General features: G+C 48.0%; 1 protein-coding gene across 3 annotated transcripts in view; it reads left to right on the top strand.

Annotated features, from left to right (window-relative positions):
* Positions 1-16,492, top strand: part of BICDL1 (BICD family like cargo adaptor 1) — an 89,260-nt gene that overhangs the window by 49,498 nt on the left and 23,270 nt on the right. For all 3 annotated transcript variants that reach the window (XR_009450073.1, XM_059676167.1, XM_059676168.1), the window contains exon 3: positions 14,095-14,211. Coding sequence is in view for 2 of the 3 variants with exons in the window: in XM_059676167.1 (XP_059532150.1) it covers positions 14,095-14,211 (117 nt within the window). In the remaining variant the exon portion in view is untranslated. The remainder of the gene's footprint in view (positions 1-14,094; positions 14,212-16,492) is intronic.

Here is a 16,492-nt window from a genome sequence, read left to right as displayed (position 1 = left end):
CAGAGAGGATGCAGTGCCTGGCCAGTGGGGCTCAGGGGAGGAGCGTCGACCTATGAACCAGGAGGTCAGGGTTCGATTTCCAGTCAGGACACATGCCGGGGTTGCAGGCTCGGTCCTCGGTGGGGGGGCGGGGGGGTGCAGGAGGCAGCCGATCAATGATTCTCTCTCATCATTGATGTTTCTGTCTCTCCCTCACCCTTCCTCTCTCTCTAAAATCAATGGAAACATATTATTTTTAAAAAGAGGAGATAGAGAGGTGGTTGGGGCAGGAGAAGGAATCTTGTACAGTCTTTTAAGGCATGATAATGACTTTATTACGTGTTTTATTCTGAATAATATGGAAAGCTTCTAGAGGAGTTTGAGCAGTGACATGCTGTGACGGTCTTTATTTTTTAAATACGTTTTTATTGATTTCAGAGAGGAAGGGAGAGGGAGAGAGAGAAACATCAATGATGAAAGAGAATCATTGATTGGCTGCCTCCTGCACACCCCATACTGGGGATTGAGCCTGCAACCCAGGCATGTGCCCTGACGAGAATCGAACAGTGACTTCCGGTTCATAGGTAGACGCTCAACCACTGAGTTACGTCCTCCGGGCGTGACGGGTGCTAGGCTTGCTCTGCGCGATGGAGAGTTGGCTGCAGGACACGGCTGGGAGCAGGGAGACCAGCCAGGCCAGTGGTTCTCAACCTTCTGGCCCTTTAAATACAGTTCCTCATGTTGTGACCCAACCATACAATTATTTTTGTTGCTACTTCATAACTGTCATGTTGCCACTGTTATGAATCGTCATGTAAATCTCTGATATGCAGGATGGTCTTAGGCGACCCCTGTGAAAGGGCCGTTCGACCGCCAAAGGGGTCGCGACCCACAGGTTGAGAACCGCTGAGCTAGGCGCTCCCTGCAGTCCGTAGTCGGGTGGGAGAGTGGAGGCAGGGAGACGTGGTAGATGCCGGATGTTTATTTTACTCGGTAAATACTCACATAGTGCTCATTATGTGCCAGCACTGCTCAATCGGCTTTAAAATACCAACTCCTTCATGCTCAGGTCAGTCCTCTGAGGTGAATTTCGAAGGACAGCCCCCGGGATTTGTAGATGGATCGGATGTGGGTGTAGAAGGAAGGAAGGGAGTCCAGGATCATTCCTGTGTTTGGGCCTGAAATGCCTTGGGATGGAGTTGCCATCTCCCGAGAAAGGGAAAGACTCGGCACCCTTGGGTGGAGGCCGTCAGCCCGGAGTGGGGTTTCTCTGCACGTGAGCTGAGCTGCCCAAGTGGACGTGGTGAGAAGGCAGGTGGATGGGGTCAGAGAAGAGGTCAGGGCTGGAGATAAATTACAGAAGAGGTCTCAAAGCATTCTGGAAGAATGGCCAACCGGAGGTCTGGTTTTTGCTGCTAAACCCAAGCAGCTGTGGTGACAGCCTTTTTCTCGGGCACAGTCGTGTGTGCTGGTGTTTTCATGGGCTTTGGGATCAGACGTGCATTGTGAATACAAGCGCCATCGTTTGATCATCTGAGTGGCCTCAACTGTGTGACTTAATCTCTTCTAGCTTCTGTTTCTTCAGCTATGGCCGTGGTTCTCAACCTTCCTAAGGCCGCGACCCTTTAATACAGTTCCTCATGTTGTGGTGACCCCCAACCATAAAATTATTTTCATTGCTACTTCATAACTGTAATTTTGCTACTGTTATGAATTGTAATGTAAATATCTGATATGCAGGATGTATTTTCATTGTTACACACTGAACATAATTAAAGCATAGTGATTAATCACAAAAACAATATGTAATTATATATGTGTTTTTCGATGGTCTTAGGCGACCCCTGTGAAAGGGTCGTTCGACCCCCCAAAGGGTCGCGACCCACAGGTTGAGAACCGCTGCTCTATGGTTAACAGGACACACCCCACACATAGCATTCAGATAAAGTGAAGTAAGGTATGTTACCTAGCTCCGCGCTTAGACATAGCGAGCGCTTAATACGCATTCATCGTCTTCCTTCCTTCAGGTTTACTCTGTTGCATTCCACCCTAACAGGACACGAGAAATCTAAATCTGAAGCCTACTCCCACACACGCTGTTTTCAGAGGGCGCCTGTTTCATAACAAGCTCCAAAAAAGGCTTTCCGATCTATCAACTATCAAAAAATAACCTTTTAAAAGGCAGGAGTTTAGTGAGGTTTACAGAAGGCTCGGGGAAAGCACAGGGGTGGGTTCTAAGTAGTAAAGTTTCCACCTGAGAAGCAGCGTGAAGGTACAGGTAAAACACCCAGCGGCAAATCCGCGGATCCGTCACGGGTACTTCACACGGAAGCCTGAGCCACGGTGACCTCACAGAGGGAATGGTGCCTTTCCTGGGCGTGGGCTGTTTACATCAAAGGGAATTACCTCATTAATTCTCCGATGATCCTGCTCGTACTTTACAAAGGGACACTCGGGGTTTAGCTTAATCCCACTTCCATTTTCTACCTCAAAAAGTACTTACGTAAGGTTTTCAGATGTTGCCTCGTACAGCAAACATTTCAGCACCCACTATGTGCCGTGTACGTTTTTAGGGAAACAAAGATAAATAGGAGGTGCAATTCCTGTCCTTGCGTCCGTCACCGTGTAAGAGAGGAAGCAGACATGTAAATAAATAAAACAGTGGGTGGTAAACAAACAAAATAGAGTGTAATAGGACTGCGAATAATGTTGTAATTTTATCCTGGCAGATTATAAAAGCAATATAGTGGTCGTCTATGGGAAAAACTGGGCTGTTCAGGTTAAGAATTTATCAGGTGAAAATGTTCAGGGGGAGACATTCCAATAAGCAGAATGCTGGAGACAGGTTCAGGGGGAAAGAAAAAGGCTTAATTGGATTAATCGTTTGTTTTTACAGTAGTGGGAAGAAAGTGGCCGCCACTGTGAAAGCAATTTCCCCTTAATCCCTCTCCAGCTCCAAACAAGAACATTTGAACTTCTTAACCTTCCTTTCGAAGTCTAGACGAGTGCCCTGGTGAGCCCTATGACCAAAGGGGAAAAAAAAAGTACCGGGATTTTCTTTCTTAATGAGGATTAGACGTGGCAGTTATTTTTTGAGGGGCTCCATTTGTCTTCCAGTGAAGAGTTCCTGAGTGCTTCCCCCGCCCATTCCCATCGCTGCCCCAAATTAAAATGGACGAAGTAGAATGCCATTCCAATATCTACCTTCCCCTCGCCCTTCCTGTTTATGCTGAAAAGATGATCCGTTTCTTTTCCAAGTCTCTTCCCGTAACCTCCTTTGAAAGCATAAACACGTCACATTCTGGGAGTCCTACCACACGCAGTGCTTTCAGCCCTGAGCGAAAGGGAGGCGGCTCCAAGAGAGGCGTGTTTTGGGGACAGTGCATGCTCGGGGCAACCGGACAGGAATGCTGCTCTCCTGCCTGCATTTCCAGGTCCACCTTCTTTGCCCCCGAGACCTTTCGGGGCTTCTCTGTTCTTACCACCATCCTGGGTGAAGGCGCTGCCTACATTCCCTGCAGCGCAGCCACCATCCTGGGTGAAGGCCCTGCCTACATTCCCTGCAGCGCAGCCACCATCCTGGGTGAAGGCCCTGCCTACGTTCCCTGCAGCGCTGCCTCAGGGCTGGCGTTTTGCATCCTCCGTCAGTCCCTGTGCCAAATTTTCTCAGACTCTTCAAGATCTGTCCTCGTTTATATTTAATCTTTTAGACATTTCTGTGCCGGTGACTTGAATGTTGGATTTTTTGTTTTTAATGGATTGGTTGCTCCTTCTTTCTTGCTCTGACCCGGGAATCCACCCAGAATCTTGGCGTATTGGGACGACACTCTAAAGCAGAGGTTCTCAACCTGTGGGTCACCAACCTGTGGGTCACGACCCCTTTGGGGGTCGAGCGACCCTTTCACAGGGGTCGCCTAAGACCATCGAAAAAACACATATAATTACATATTGTTTTTGTGATTAATCACTATGCTTTAATTATGTTCAATTTGTAACAATGAAAGTACATCCTGCATATCAGATATTTACATTACGATTCATAACAGTAGCAAAATTACAGTTATGAAGTAGCACCGAAAATAATTTTATGGTTGGGGGTCACCACAACATGAGGAACTGTATTAAAGGGTCGCAGTATTAGGAAGGTTGAGAACCACTGCTCTAAAGTTTAGAGTCTAAAACAGCCGTGGGCAAACTACGGCCTGCGGGCCGGATCCGGCCCGTTTGAAATGAATAAAACTAAAAAAAAAAAAAAAGACCGTACCCTTTTATGTAATGATGTTTACTTTGAATTTATATTAGTTCACACAAACACTCCATCCATGCTTTTGTTCTGGCCCTCCGGTCCAGTTTAAGAACCCATTGTGGCCCTCGAGTCAAAAAGTTTGCCCACCCCTGGCTAAACTACTTGAGCAAGCCAAGGCAAACATCAGATCTGAAATCACATAATAGTGCTGAAAATGACAAAAATAGCAGCAGCTAGCACGTCTAGCACTTAGTGGGACCAGGCACCTCCGAAGCCCTTTGCACGAATTAATTTATTCCACCCTCACAATGACCTCTTGAGGTAGCTACCACTTGGTCCTCATTTTACAGGTGGGAGACGTTCTGCCTGAGGTCACCCAGGGAAGTAGCCCCTAGAGAAGAAAGACTGTTTTTTTCTGAGCTTGAGTTTGGAACAGTTTTCGCACAGGAGCTGTCTTACGCATTTGTCTCTTAGTTTCAAGCATAGAGAGCAAGTGTCCCGTCCACATTGGAGTTAGTGCACAGGGCCAGGCCATCAAGTTAACACACAGGATTGTGTGTCATTTTGGTTTAAAAAAAAAAAAAAAAAAAGGCTTCGTGAATCAAAAGCTCTGGTTGTGAATACAGTATATCGGGAATATCTGGGGCCTGTCTTATTGTAGGAGCCCTCGTAGAACATTTAAAAATAAAAACTGAAAAATATATTTTCTCTGAGTTCTTCTGAAGTGGGTTTGTTTTTTTTTTTTTAATTTTTATGAAGTAGCAACAGGACCTGGACATTGAATAACGGCCCTGTTTTAGAAACAAAAGCAGATTAACAATTAGCATCTGTCCTTTTTTCCTTTTTCAACTTGGTGCCCAAGTTGCTGGTCTTTGATGCTGAGGATTGCGTTGGTGACAGTGGCTGGAAGGAGGATAACGGAACTGTTACTGTGCTCTTCCCTTAAAGTTATTTCCAGTGAAACAGTGAGCCGTGGCCCCCATCTAGTGGGTCCACATTTTCTAGGCGTCAAAGAGCAGCTTTTACAAACACCTGGTGTGATCAGGGCCACCAGTAATGTGTTGCTTTTATCAGGCATCCCCTCCCCTGAGGAATACGCACTGTTAGTGGCATCCCCAAAAGTTGTCCAGTACGTGACTATCTGTTTTTGTCTTTGTTTTTAAATGGTAATGAGCCCTGGCTGGTATGCCCAGTGGTTAGAGTGTCGGCCTGGGCACCAGAAGGTTGCAGGTTTGATTCCCGGTCAAGGGCACATACCTGGGTTGTAGGTTCGATTTCCAGCCCCAGTCGGGGCACATACAGGAGGCAGCCAATCAATGTGTCTCTCTCACATCGATGTTTCTCTTTCCTTCCCTCCCTCCCTCTCTCTCCCCTTCCTTCCCTTCCACTCTCTCTAAAAATCAATGAAAAAAGTATCCTCAAGTGAGGATTAACAACAACAACAACAAAAATGGTAATGAGCCCTGGCCGGGTAGCTCAGTTGGTTAGAGCGTGTTCCTGACTCACAAAGGCTGCAGGTTAGATTCCCAGCCAGGGCACATACAGGAATCAACCAACGAATGCCTGCAGAAGAGGAACAACAAATGGATGTTTCTCTCTCTCCCAAAAAACCATTATCATTGCAGACTCGTGGGTATTTCTCTTACTCTGTGCACTGTAATCTAGGACTATTACTATTTGTTTCCTTGACCAAATGGTCCCCGTCTTCGGCGTTGGGAGCTCAGGGTGACTCCTGGGGGACCGTCGCTTCCGGAGCACCTCCTTCCTGTCGGCATGACGAGATGTTCCTGCTCGTTTCGTATTTTTCTTGCTTCATGAAACGCTGGCACCAGCCATTTCTCCAAGGAGCCGTCCGCGGTTCATTGGTTAGGGACTGGTGTTTAGAAACCAAGGTCTGAGCACTAGGTGCTTCTTGCTGCCAGGGTGCCATTACTGTAACTGTGTCTCACTCTATCCATTTGTATGTATACAGGGCAGGGCAGAAGTAGGTCTGCAGTTGTTTGTATGGAAAATAATGCAATAATTTACAAATAATAATGCAAGAATAAATTGTGTTTCACATACTCACAACTGTAAACCTACTTTTGCCCACCCCGTATAGGAACGGTATGATGGTAACTAATTGTACACACACGTAGAAAGACTGGGTGGGGGGTCAACAAAATGCTAACTATTTTAAAAGCATTCTGCAGTGGGGTTCTCTTTACATTTAAATGGAAAAATAGATTCAATTGTTTTGAAAATAGCGTTCTAAATTAGCAAAGTTTTCAACGTCAGTACATTACAAATGATTTTAAATAGTTCCCCCTCTGTCTGAAATGAGAATAAATTCAAGGTAGTGGCTCTAACGTCACTTTCACCTTAATGAGCATTTTTGAGAGGGAGCAAAGGTGGGCCGGGAAAGGGGTGCTCTGTGTGGAGGCTGAATTCCCGCTCAGCACCTACCAGCACAAGTATGACCTTGAGAAAATGACTCACCCTTGGTGTCTTCATCTGCAGATAGAAAGAGTCAGATCACCTCCTTCTCCCGTTATTGTGAAGATTAAATGAATTAATAAGCGTGAAATGCTCACACCAGGGTGGAGCACATAAGAGATGCTTGATACGTGAGGCGTTGCTATGGTGTCATCATCCTGATTGTCACTGTCACTGCCACGCCCGAGGTAGTTCAGGCAGACACCTGTTATCATGCCCTGGCGAAAAAGAAAAAAAAAGTTGATATTTTTTTTCTTTCCTTTTTTTTCAAATACAAGCCAAAGTTTATTTAGAAAGTCCCAGGGGTACAAGTAAGTCAGCTGGGCTGCATGGGCTCAGGAAACAAGTTACTGAGGCAAAAGACGGGCTCTTGGAGCTTAGGAGAAAGACAGGCGAAGAGAACACACCTGAGGGAAGGAGGTAGGGAATGGCAGGCTCGCAAGCGAGGCATGCGGCCCCCCGACCTCGAGTTTGACATGCTTGCTCGGAAGAGCGTGCTGGGGAAAGATGGGGGTGGGGAAAGGCACAGGTGTGGTCTAGAGAGAGAGCACTGATCGTTTTTCTTTTTTAAAATGTTTTTGTTGATTTCAGATAGAGGGAGAGGGAGAGATAGAAACAGCAGTGATGAGAGAGCATCATCGATTGGCTGCCTCCTGCCCGCCCTCTACTGGGGATCGAGCCTGCAACCCAGGCATGTGCCCTGACTGGGAATGGACATGGACCTGGTTCATAGGTTGATGCCACACCAGCCTGGCTGAGAGTTTTTTCTTAAAGCTCAGTAAGTCAGGCAAAGTATTAAAATAGTATATCTTTCCTACTATGATTTCTAAGTTAATTGGTTCATTTTTTTCCTTTTTTGACAAACAAGTTAAATGGATGCTCACATGTAACTAATGCAATTTCCTTTCCTCCTTTTAACAAGAAAGTATATAGTTAACAGTTCTGCTTTGGCCAGTTTAAAAAAATTTAATCTAAATGTTCCATTTGGGGGAAATGTTCGTATGTTATTAATCACGTCAAGAAGAAGAGTAATCATGGAACAGCTCTGCTCAGTGGGGAGAGCGTAATCTGTCCAAGATGGTCCACTGACCACATTGAGCATTTGGGGAAAAGGAACACAACGTCCGTTTTTTATTTTGGATTGTTTGAAGTATTACATGTCTCCTTTTTCCCCCTGATTAACCCTGCCTCCCCCGCCACTCCTACCCCTGAGGGCAAGCCCCCACCGCCCCAGTGTCTGTGTCCATTGGTCATGCTAGTATGCATGCATACAAGTCCTTTGGTTGACCTCTAACCCCTCCCCCCCCCGCCACCTTTCCCCTGAGGTTGGATAGTCTGCTCAGTGCCACCTTCTCTCTAGATCCATTTTTGTCCAGCAGTTTATGTTGTTCATTATATCCCACATATGCGTGAGATCATGTGATATTTAACTTTCTCCGACTGACTTATTTCGCTCAGCATAATGCTCTCCAGTTCCATCCATGCTGTTGCAAATGGTAAAAGTTCCTTCTTTTTTACAGCAGCATAGTATTCCATCGTGTAGATGTACCACAGTTTTTAAACGACTCATCTGCTGATGGGCACTTAGGCTGTTTCCAAGTCTTAGCTATTGTAAATTGTACTGCTATAAACATAGGGGTGCATATATCCTTTCTGATGGATGTTTTCTAGTTTCTTGGGATTTATTCCTAGAAGTGGGATTACTGGGTCAAATGGCAGCTCCATTTTTAACTTTTTGAGGAAACTCCATACTGTTCTCCACAGTGGCTGCACCAGTCTGCATTCCTACCAGCAGTGCACGAGTGTTCCTTTTTCTCCACATCTTCACCAGCACTTGTCGTTTGTTGATTTGTTGATGATAGCCATTCTGACAGGTGTGAGGTGGTATCTCGTTTTGATTTGCATCTCTCAGATGATTAGTGACTTTGAGCATGTTTTCATATGTCTCTCAGCCTTATGTATGTCCTCTTTCAAAAAGTATCTATTTAGGGCCCTGCCCGTGGCTCAGTTGGTTGGAGCATCGCCCAGTGTTCTGAAAAAGTATCTATTTAGGTCCTTTGCCCATTTTTTGATCGGATTGTTTATCTTCCTTTCGTTAAGTTGTATGAGTTCCCTGTCCATTTTGAAGATTAAACCCTTAACGGATATAACATTCGCAAATATGTTCTCCCATGTAGTGGGCCTTCTTGTTGTGTTGTTGACGGTCTTTTGCTGTGCAGCACCTTTCTATTTTGATGTAGTCCCGTTCGTTTATTTTCTCTGTAGTTTCCACTGCCCTAGGAGCTGTATCGGTAAAGGTATTGCTACTAGTACAACTTATATCTGATATTTTGCTGCCTATGCAACGTCCGTTTTGTTTTGCCATTTTGAAGATTTATTAATGATAACAACCCAAGCACTCGCATTATAAAAGGAGTTCGCTTCAGATAGCTCAAGGGCTATTTAAGTGTTAAACTCTTCAGCATCCTTTAACAGAATTGGAGTTATTTCTCAAATGTCTTGTTTTTGTAATCATCCAAGCTGTATGCAATGAAAGAAAGAGAAAATTTGAGAATATTAGAAATCAATATCTAAAGTCTAACATGTTTCATAATACCCACTGGAGGCAAGGTATTGAGAAGCAGGCATATTTGTCCTCTGTTGGTAGGGATATAAATTAAGGCAACCCTTGGGCAGGGAAGGGGGGGACAGTTTGGCAATACCTACCAAAATGAATGTGCAGATCCTTTTACCTTGTGATTCCACTCACAGGAATGTATTCATTTCTAGGACAAAGATAGGTAAGCAAGGATTTTTTTGATTTTTTTTTTGCAGCAAAGAATTGGAACTCTAAATGCTCACAGGTAGGGACTAGTTCAATAAATTATGGTATATTTGTATAAATATCAGACCATTGTTAAAAAGAATAAGGTAGATCTACATATTGACATAGAACGACGTTAAAATATGTATTTTTAAAGGTAAACTTTTTGGTAATGTTTTCGATAGATATGAATAGAAAATTCAGAGAAGAAACAACTCCAGTGGGGGTGATACCAGCGCTATCACTAGAGAACGGGGACTTTAACTTCCATTTCGATCCTTTGGTCTCGCCTCCCCCCACTTTTTTAAAATTCTGAACGTTTGTTACTCTCATAGAAAACAATTTTGAGTTGAAGAACAAGGAAAACCAGAGCTGAAATCACACCGTCCTTTTTGTATTATTGATTACCGATGGCATTCTTTGCCACAATTTTGCCATAGCTGTTCCTGGCTACTTAATCAGACGTGGTAGCCAAAACCCACCATGTGCAGAAATAAACCATGAGTCCTGTCCTGCCATTTTCCATTATCAGAATGAACTGTTCTAAGATCATGCCGCCGCCGCCTCCTCGTTCAAAACCGGGAAGGAGGAAAATTCTTATTTCCAAGGGCCATGACTGCTGCCCTACACCTAGGTAGGAAAATTGGCCTCTCCAAGAGAGCTATGGCTCCTGGAGATCGGGCGGCTACTGAATAGCTTTGAAAGGTCACCAGGAGACCAGAACCGAAAGGTATGGCTGCTAAATATTTCTGTATTTCCCCCTACTTTCTAGCTTGACCCACACCTTCATGATGTTGGCTGAGTCACTTAACAGGCTGTTTTCAGTGCCGACCCCAAAGTGGACTGTGTCTGTGACAGCACCCTGTGACATATACATGGTGTTCTCAGTACCTATTTTTTTGTATGGATTTTAAAAATATTTTTACTGATTTTTAGGGAGAGGAAGGTGGGGAGAGAGAGAAGCACCCACGTGAGAGCGAAACATCTATCGGCTGTCTTCCCTACCAGGGTTCGAGCCCACAACCTGGGCACGGACACTGACTGGGAATCGAGCTGGCAACCTTCTGGTGCGCAGAGCAACGCCTAACCAACTGAGCCTCACCGGCCAGGGCTCAGTACTTGGTTTTTTAAGAAAAACAACTGATCCTTGGAAAGTTTAATATTTTACACAGTTGCCCTAAATTTGTAGCAATGCAATATTTCTTTCTTTATTTCCCTCAACTTCAGTGATTTGACTCAACCCACAAAGTCCTGAATAAGAAATAGGGAAATGGCTGTTCCTTTAGACCAGCGGTTCTCAACCTGTGGGTCGCGACCCCTTTGGCGGTTGAACGACCCTTTCACAGGGGTTGCCTAAGACCATCCTGCATATCAGATATTTACATGACGATTCATAACAGTGGCAACATTACAGTTATGAAGTAGCAACGAAAATAATTTTATGGTTGGGTCACAACATGAGGAACTGTATTTAAAGGGCCAGAAGGTTGAGAACCACTGCTCTAGACCCACCCTTTTTGTGTTACTGTGTGAAGGAGAAACATGTCTATAATTTGGGAAAGGGGTTAAATTACATAACTCGTCCACATATGATGGTGGAACAGGAACTGTAACCCTGGCCACCTGACTCTTTTTCTTTCCATCAGGCCACCTCCTCTCAGGAGTGGAGTGGGTCCCTTTGGTTGCCCTGGCTAACTCACTCTCCTACTTGAAGAACTTCAGAGAAGCTGGGAAATTGATTGTGGAGCTAAAAGGGCTTTGTAGGTTTCCTGATACTTTGATCAGAAAGCATTTAGAACATTCGAGTTGTGTTACTTAATTTATGTGCAGAAATAGATAATATTCATCTGATGGGTCTAAAGATCTAAGCCAGATTCCATCTCGGAAAAAAAGAAGAAAATCATTTCTGTTGAAAGGTGCATTAGTTCCTTGCAGATGGTAGCTTTATCCGTCTGTCTGGTTGATCCATCCCCTCCATCATCATCACAGGCAAATGACTGGCCACCTGGTTGGAGGGGGGAGCACAGAACCTGTCGGCCAGGGACCAGGGCAATGCCACTCCCTGTCAGCCTCCACCTCCCTGTCTGCAGAATGAGGCCAGTGATTCCTGGGTTCCTGCTTCGTGGGGCTTTTGGCAGTTCAGATGAGAGTGTAGATTAAAGGCCTGTGAGCACTGTGTCCTTGGCACATCTGAGGAGTCGGACATTAAAGGAGGCCTTATGCTCAGTGGTTACGCACTCAGATGCTGGAGTCGGGCTTCCTGGGGGGAAGAGACGCGGTTTATTTCTAGGGAGGTCGCTTTGAGAGGAGACACGTCTACAGGAGCACATCTGAGACCACCTGGGCTGTGTTTGTAGCCTCCAGTGCCCCTCTGTGGCTTCGTTGTCTCGGGATTCATGTCAAGGTGGTGATGCTCAGAATAAGGCCAGCTGCCTGAATTGCCCAGCACTTTGCAAATCTACACGTATTTGAAACCCTGGTAGGGTTTCAGCTGCATTCAGCGCAGGCAGTCACACTGCAGCACGTAGGAGATGGGATTTTCCTCCTGGGCCCTAAATTCTATTAGAAGAAATTTTAAGAGTCTTAAATAAAATTGCTTAGTGCTAATAAATAAATAAATAAATAAATAAATAAATAAATAAATAAATAGAAAGAAAGAGAGAGAAAGAAGCCTTGCTAAATTAGACTCACAAAGTTTGGTTTTGAGAGCGAGCCATAGAAATGGGAAAAACTATTTCAAGATTAAAGAAGGCAGCATCGCAGCCCTAACTTGGGAGTAAGATGACCCAAAGTTTGCCATTCTGATGTCATCGCTTACGGAGATGTTGGGCAAGTTTCCTCACTTCCTGTTCCCTCAGGAGTAAATTGAGGGTGCTAGGCCTGACTTCGGTAAGACAATTGAGACAATGCATTTAAAGCGTTTAGCATGGTTCTGGGCACATAGACTTGGTAAATATTAACGTTATTTTTAGGCAAGGGTGACTGACATATTTCTAAGTGATTAAGAAGTCTAAAACAAGCTGGCAGTGTCTGAAATTAAATTTAGAATATGAAGGGAAAAGTGGTTTCATTTTATTTTGTTGTGTTTTGTTTATTGATTTGAGAGAGAGAGAGAGAAACCTCGATTTGTGGTTCCATTTATTCATGCATTCATTGGTTGAGTCTTGTATGTGCCCTGACCAGGGATTGAACCCACAACGTTGGTCTATCAGGGCGATGCTCCAGCCAACTGAGCTACCTGGACAGGGAGAATTGTTGTTTTAAAATTAGAACCATAAGTTAAGATTCTTCTTACGTGTCTCTCTAGTTGGGGATGGAGGGGAGGGGCAACATTTGTCGAATATGTGGGACCCAAAAGAAGACGGACAGTTGATTATGTAGCCCTTGAAGATAAAAAGAACCGTTGAACCTGTAACCATTACCGCGAAGGCCTCATTGAACAGCTGGCCGACCGTTTCGGCGTCATGGCGTCCCACCTTCTCCAGAAAGCCTTTCCTGAGCCGCTCGGCACACGGTGATCTCGCCGGGAACCATAAAGCTTTCTGACCCCATTTCGACTCAGAAAAGCACGGAGCCGTTCCTTGCCGGTCCGGTGGCTCTCCTCTGCACTGGGCAGTGTTCGGGGAGCGCCTGATTGGGGCTGGGCTGGGGCCCCGGAGGAAGACTCGAGTTGTGTCTTATCCAGGGAGCAGGGAGCTTTCTTTCAGAATACTCGCCTGCCTGCGTATTCGAGAAGGTGCTGACCCACCATGTTACCTGGTGTTGCTGTTTCAGCATTAGAGAATAAGTGGGTTAGGGTGGGAAATGAGCACCTCAGCCAGCACTCCCCCAGAGAATTAAAAATTGCAAAATAGCCCTGGCCGGCGTGGCTCAATGGTTAGAGCACCGGCCTGCGCACCAGAGGGTCTCGGGTTCGATTCCTGGTCAAGGGCACGTACCTAGGTTGCAGGTTTGATCCCTGGCCCCAGTTGGGGTGTATGCGGATGGCAACCGATCGATGTTTCTCTCTCCTCCCTTCCTCCCTCCCTAAAAACCAATGGGAAAAAATATCCTCTGGTGAGGATTAACAACAAAAAAGATGTTGCAAAATAGTGTCCTTGAGGAGTGAGAGGCATAACTCCTAACCAGCATGACGGAGTTTTAAATAGTGTCGTGTTGAGTGGACGTGAGAAGTGCAGACCGCGATGGCCCCCTGGGCCCCGCTGAGGAGCTGGACGGGAGAAATACCGCATTTCTCCGGTTGTAGGTCTGTCTGTCTTATTCTTTCGTGTAACTCACCGAGGCTTTGCTGAGCTGCCGCCGTGTGCCGAGTCTCGATGATGATGGTAACCTTTCCGAGCTGACTCCTTTCTAGACCTTTGGCCTCTGACCAGCAGAGTGGCCCGGACCCCGACAGAGCCCTTGATGGTGGAGGTAGGGGCAGGGGCCTGTCTCGTGTGGGTGCTAGAGGACCTTCGAACCCGGGGAGGAAACCAGCCTCTCATCTTCTCCTCAGAGAATAGAGTGGCAGAGAAATAAGCGCCTGAGAAGGGAAAGGCTAAAACCGGAGCAGCCGCCGTGGCGCCCCCTCTGACGGTCTCTCTGCTTGCAGGCATCGGAGGTGGAGAGACAGCTGTCCCTGCAGGTCCACGCCCTCCGAGAGGACTTCCGGGAGAAGAACTCGTCCACCAGCCAGCACATCATCCGCCTGGAGAGCCTGCAGGCCGAGGTGAGCCCGGGGCACGCCGCTGGGGTGCAGGTGCTCTCTGTTTGCGGGCGCTGCGTCCGGTCTTTCCGATACGGAGCCCTCTGACCCGGGAACCAGAGCCCTGCGCTCTCAGATCCTAGAGCGACAGGGCGGCGAGAGGCCAAGCGGGGAGCACGGGCCACGCTCCTGGGGAGCCCGTGGTCTGGAGGAGAAGGGAGCTGAGTTACTGCTCAGCGTGTTGAAATCATGAGTGACCTGCTTTGTACTGAGCATGTTGATTCCTCCAAAAGCATCGGGCCCATCCGCAACGGGAGGTGGGAAGGGGCTCTTCCCTCCCTCCACTCCACCGGGTCCCGTTTACCCGCCCCGACGGGCTATTCTCACCTCCAAAGTGAGCCTAGTAGAGTAGCTGCTTCGAGGGTGGTTGGGAGGATTTGGTAAGTTTACACGTGGGAAGCGCTGGGTGTGGTGGTTGTAATGTCATTGAAGGTGGACGCGTGGCCATCGGGGTCTGTGGCCCTGCGTGGGCGGGAGGGCAGAGCAGCGTAGCACTGAGGAGGCGATCCTGGGAGCACGCAGGTGTGGGCGGTGAGGAGAAGGGGGGTCATGCCGGCACCCAAACAGGCCTTTTCCTGGGAGGCTGCTCCCTGATCTGCTCCGAGGACCCTCAGCCGCCCGTGGCTGAGTCACACTTTGGAGGACAGACCAGGGCCAGGCACACGGGCACCCACTGTGGTTAAGGAATCCGCCAACCTGGTCAGGCCCGAGGCAGGCTGCTCCCTGCCTCGTGAAGGACCCAAAGATGTGTTCCTAAAGTCTGTCCACGTCTTCTCTTTCCTCCTGCCTCTCCTCCCCGACCTCCCTCCCTCCCCTGGGATGGAGCAGCAGGTCCTTGAAGTAAGTAGTCTGTTCCGTGGGCCTGGCATGCCTGTCCGTGTCCGTCTGTGTGCATGACTTGCCGCTCACCTGCCGCCGCCAGGGTCTGACTCCTCGAGTGGCCTGTCTTCTCTCTCCCCGCACCCCCTCCACATCCACTCTTCCCACACCCTTACAGCACAGGCCTGTTCCCCGGAACGTGCATTGCCGATTTGGTCACAAGTTCCCAGGGGGAGGTGGGGGGGGGGGGGAGTTGGCCGCCTCCTGCCGATGCGTCGCTCCCAGCAGCACTGCTGCTGTTAAAACCCAGGCTGTGAGGTTACTCGTTTCAAACAGGTGACTTCATGGGCCCGGGTGGTCTCTCAGAACTGACTCATGGCTTCACGGAGTGGAGCTTGGGAAGCAAGGGTGATGCAGGGGGAGGAAATGGAAGGGTCAGAGGACGTTTACATGAAAATCAACTGGAGTAAGAATTCCCTTCGTGGCTTCAGGGAGGGAAGAGCGGGCCCATTCACAAAAGGGGCTGCTCCCTCCGTCCCTCACGGGCGCATGCTTGCGAGACAGTGTTTCTTTGTTTGGCCAGATACCTGATCTCTGGACAACGGCCACATACTTGGTTCCCTGGGACATGGGCTGGTGGCCATGGAGATCTGTGCCCAGGAGCAGAACTCCAGTGCAGAGAGGGAGGGCAGCGGGGAGCAGGGGAGAGGTGGGGAGGTCCACGCAGGTCCCCCTCAGTGAATTGTTACCCACACGAGAACCTCGCAGCCACGGCAGGAGACTGCGGACAAGCAAGACACTGGTTGAGAAATCAGTCCAGCAGGGAACTGATAAGTAGGAGGAGCCGGGGGACCTGCAGGGGCTCCAGAAGCCCCCCAAGGCCACTGGCATTTGGGGGACTTGGGAAGGCTTCCCGTAGCCCTGAGCGGGGCCGTGTTCGGTGGTGAAGCAGCGCTGGCCCGGCTTCCACCTGCAGACCTGGAGGCCAGAGAAAACTTGGCATCCCTTGCCCCTGTTTTCCTGAAACTGAAGCAACCAGACAGACCTTCCTAAAAGATTTATGTCTCTGGAGACTGGCTGGATACTCTGTGTACAACACACCAGCCTGTCTCGTGAAAGGAGAGAAAGTGCTCCTGTTCACAAATTCAAGCAAAAAAGATGGCGTGAGGAAGTCAGCCACCCCTGTGTGCCTGCGCGCTCCTTCCCAGGACGCAGGCTGATGCGGGCACTGCTCGTGTCGGTACCTGCCAGCTCCCCACTAACTCGGGTCTGAGCTGGGACCCCCAGAGCCAGACCTGCCAGCAGGGGGGCAGGAGAGCCGCGGACCGGGGGGCTCAGCGGCTGGGGCGAGCGGGGCGTCTGTTTGTGCGTGTGACGGGAGAAGAAGATGGGTGCAGCGGGTTAGGTTCCACTCCCAGGAAACTGG

Source organism: Myotis daubentonii, chromosome 19 (assembly GCF_963259705.1).
Source record: "Myotis daubentonii chromosome 19, mMyoDau2.1, whole genome shotgun sequence".
NCBI classification, from domain to species: domain Eukaryota; kingdom Metazoa; phylum Chordata; class Mammalia; order Chiroptera; family Vespertilionidae; genus Myotis; species Myotis daubentonii.
The sequence above is the reverse complement of the archived record's forward strand: the minus strand, read 5'-3'. Positions and strand labels throughout refer to the sequence as shown.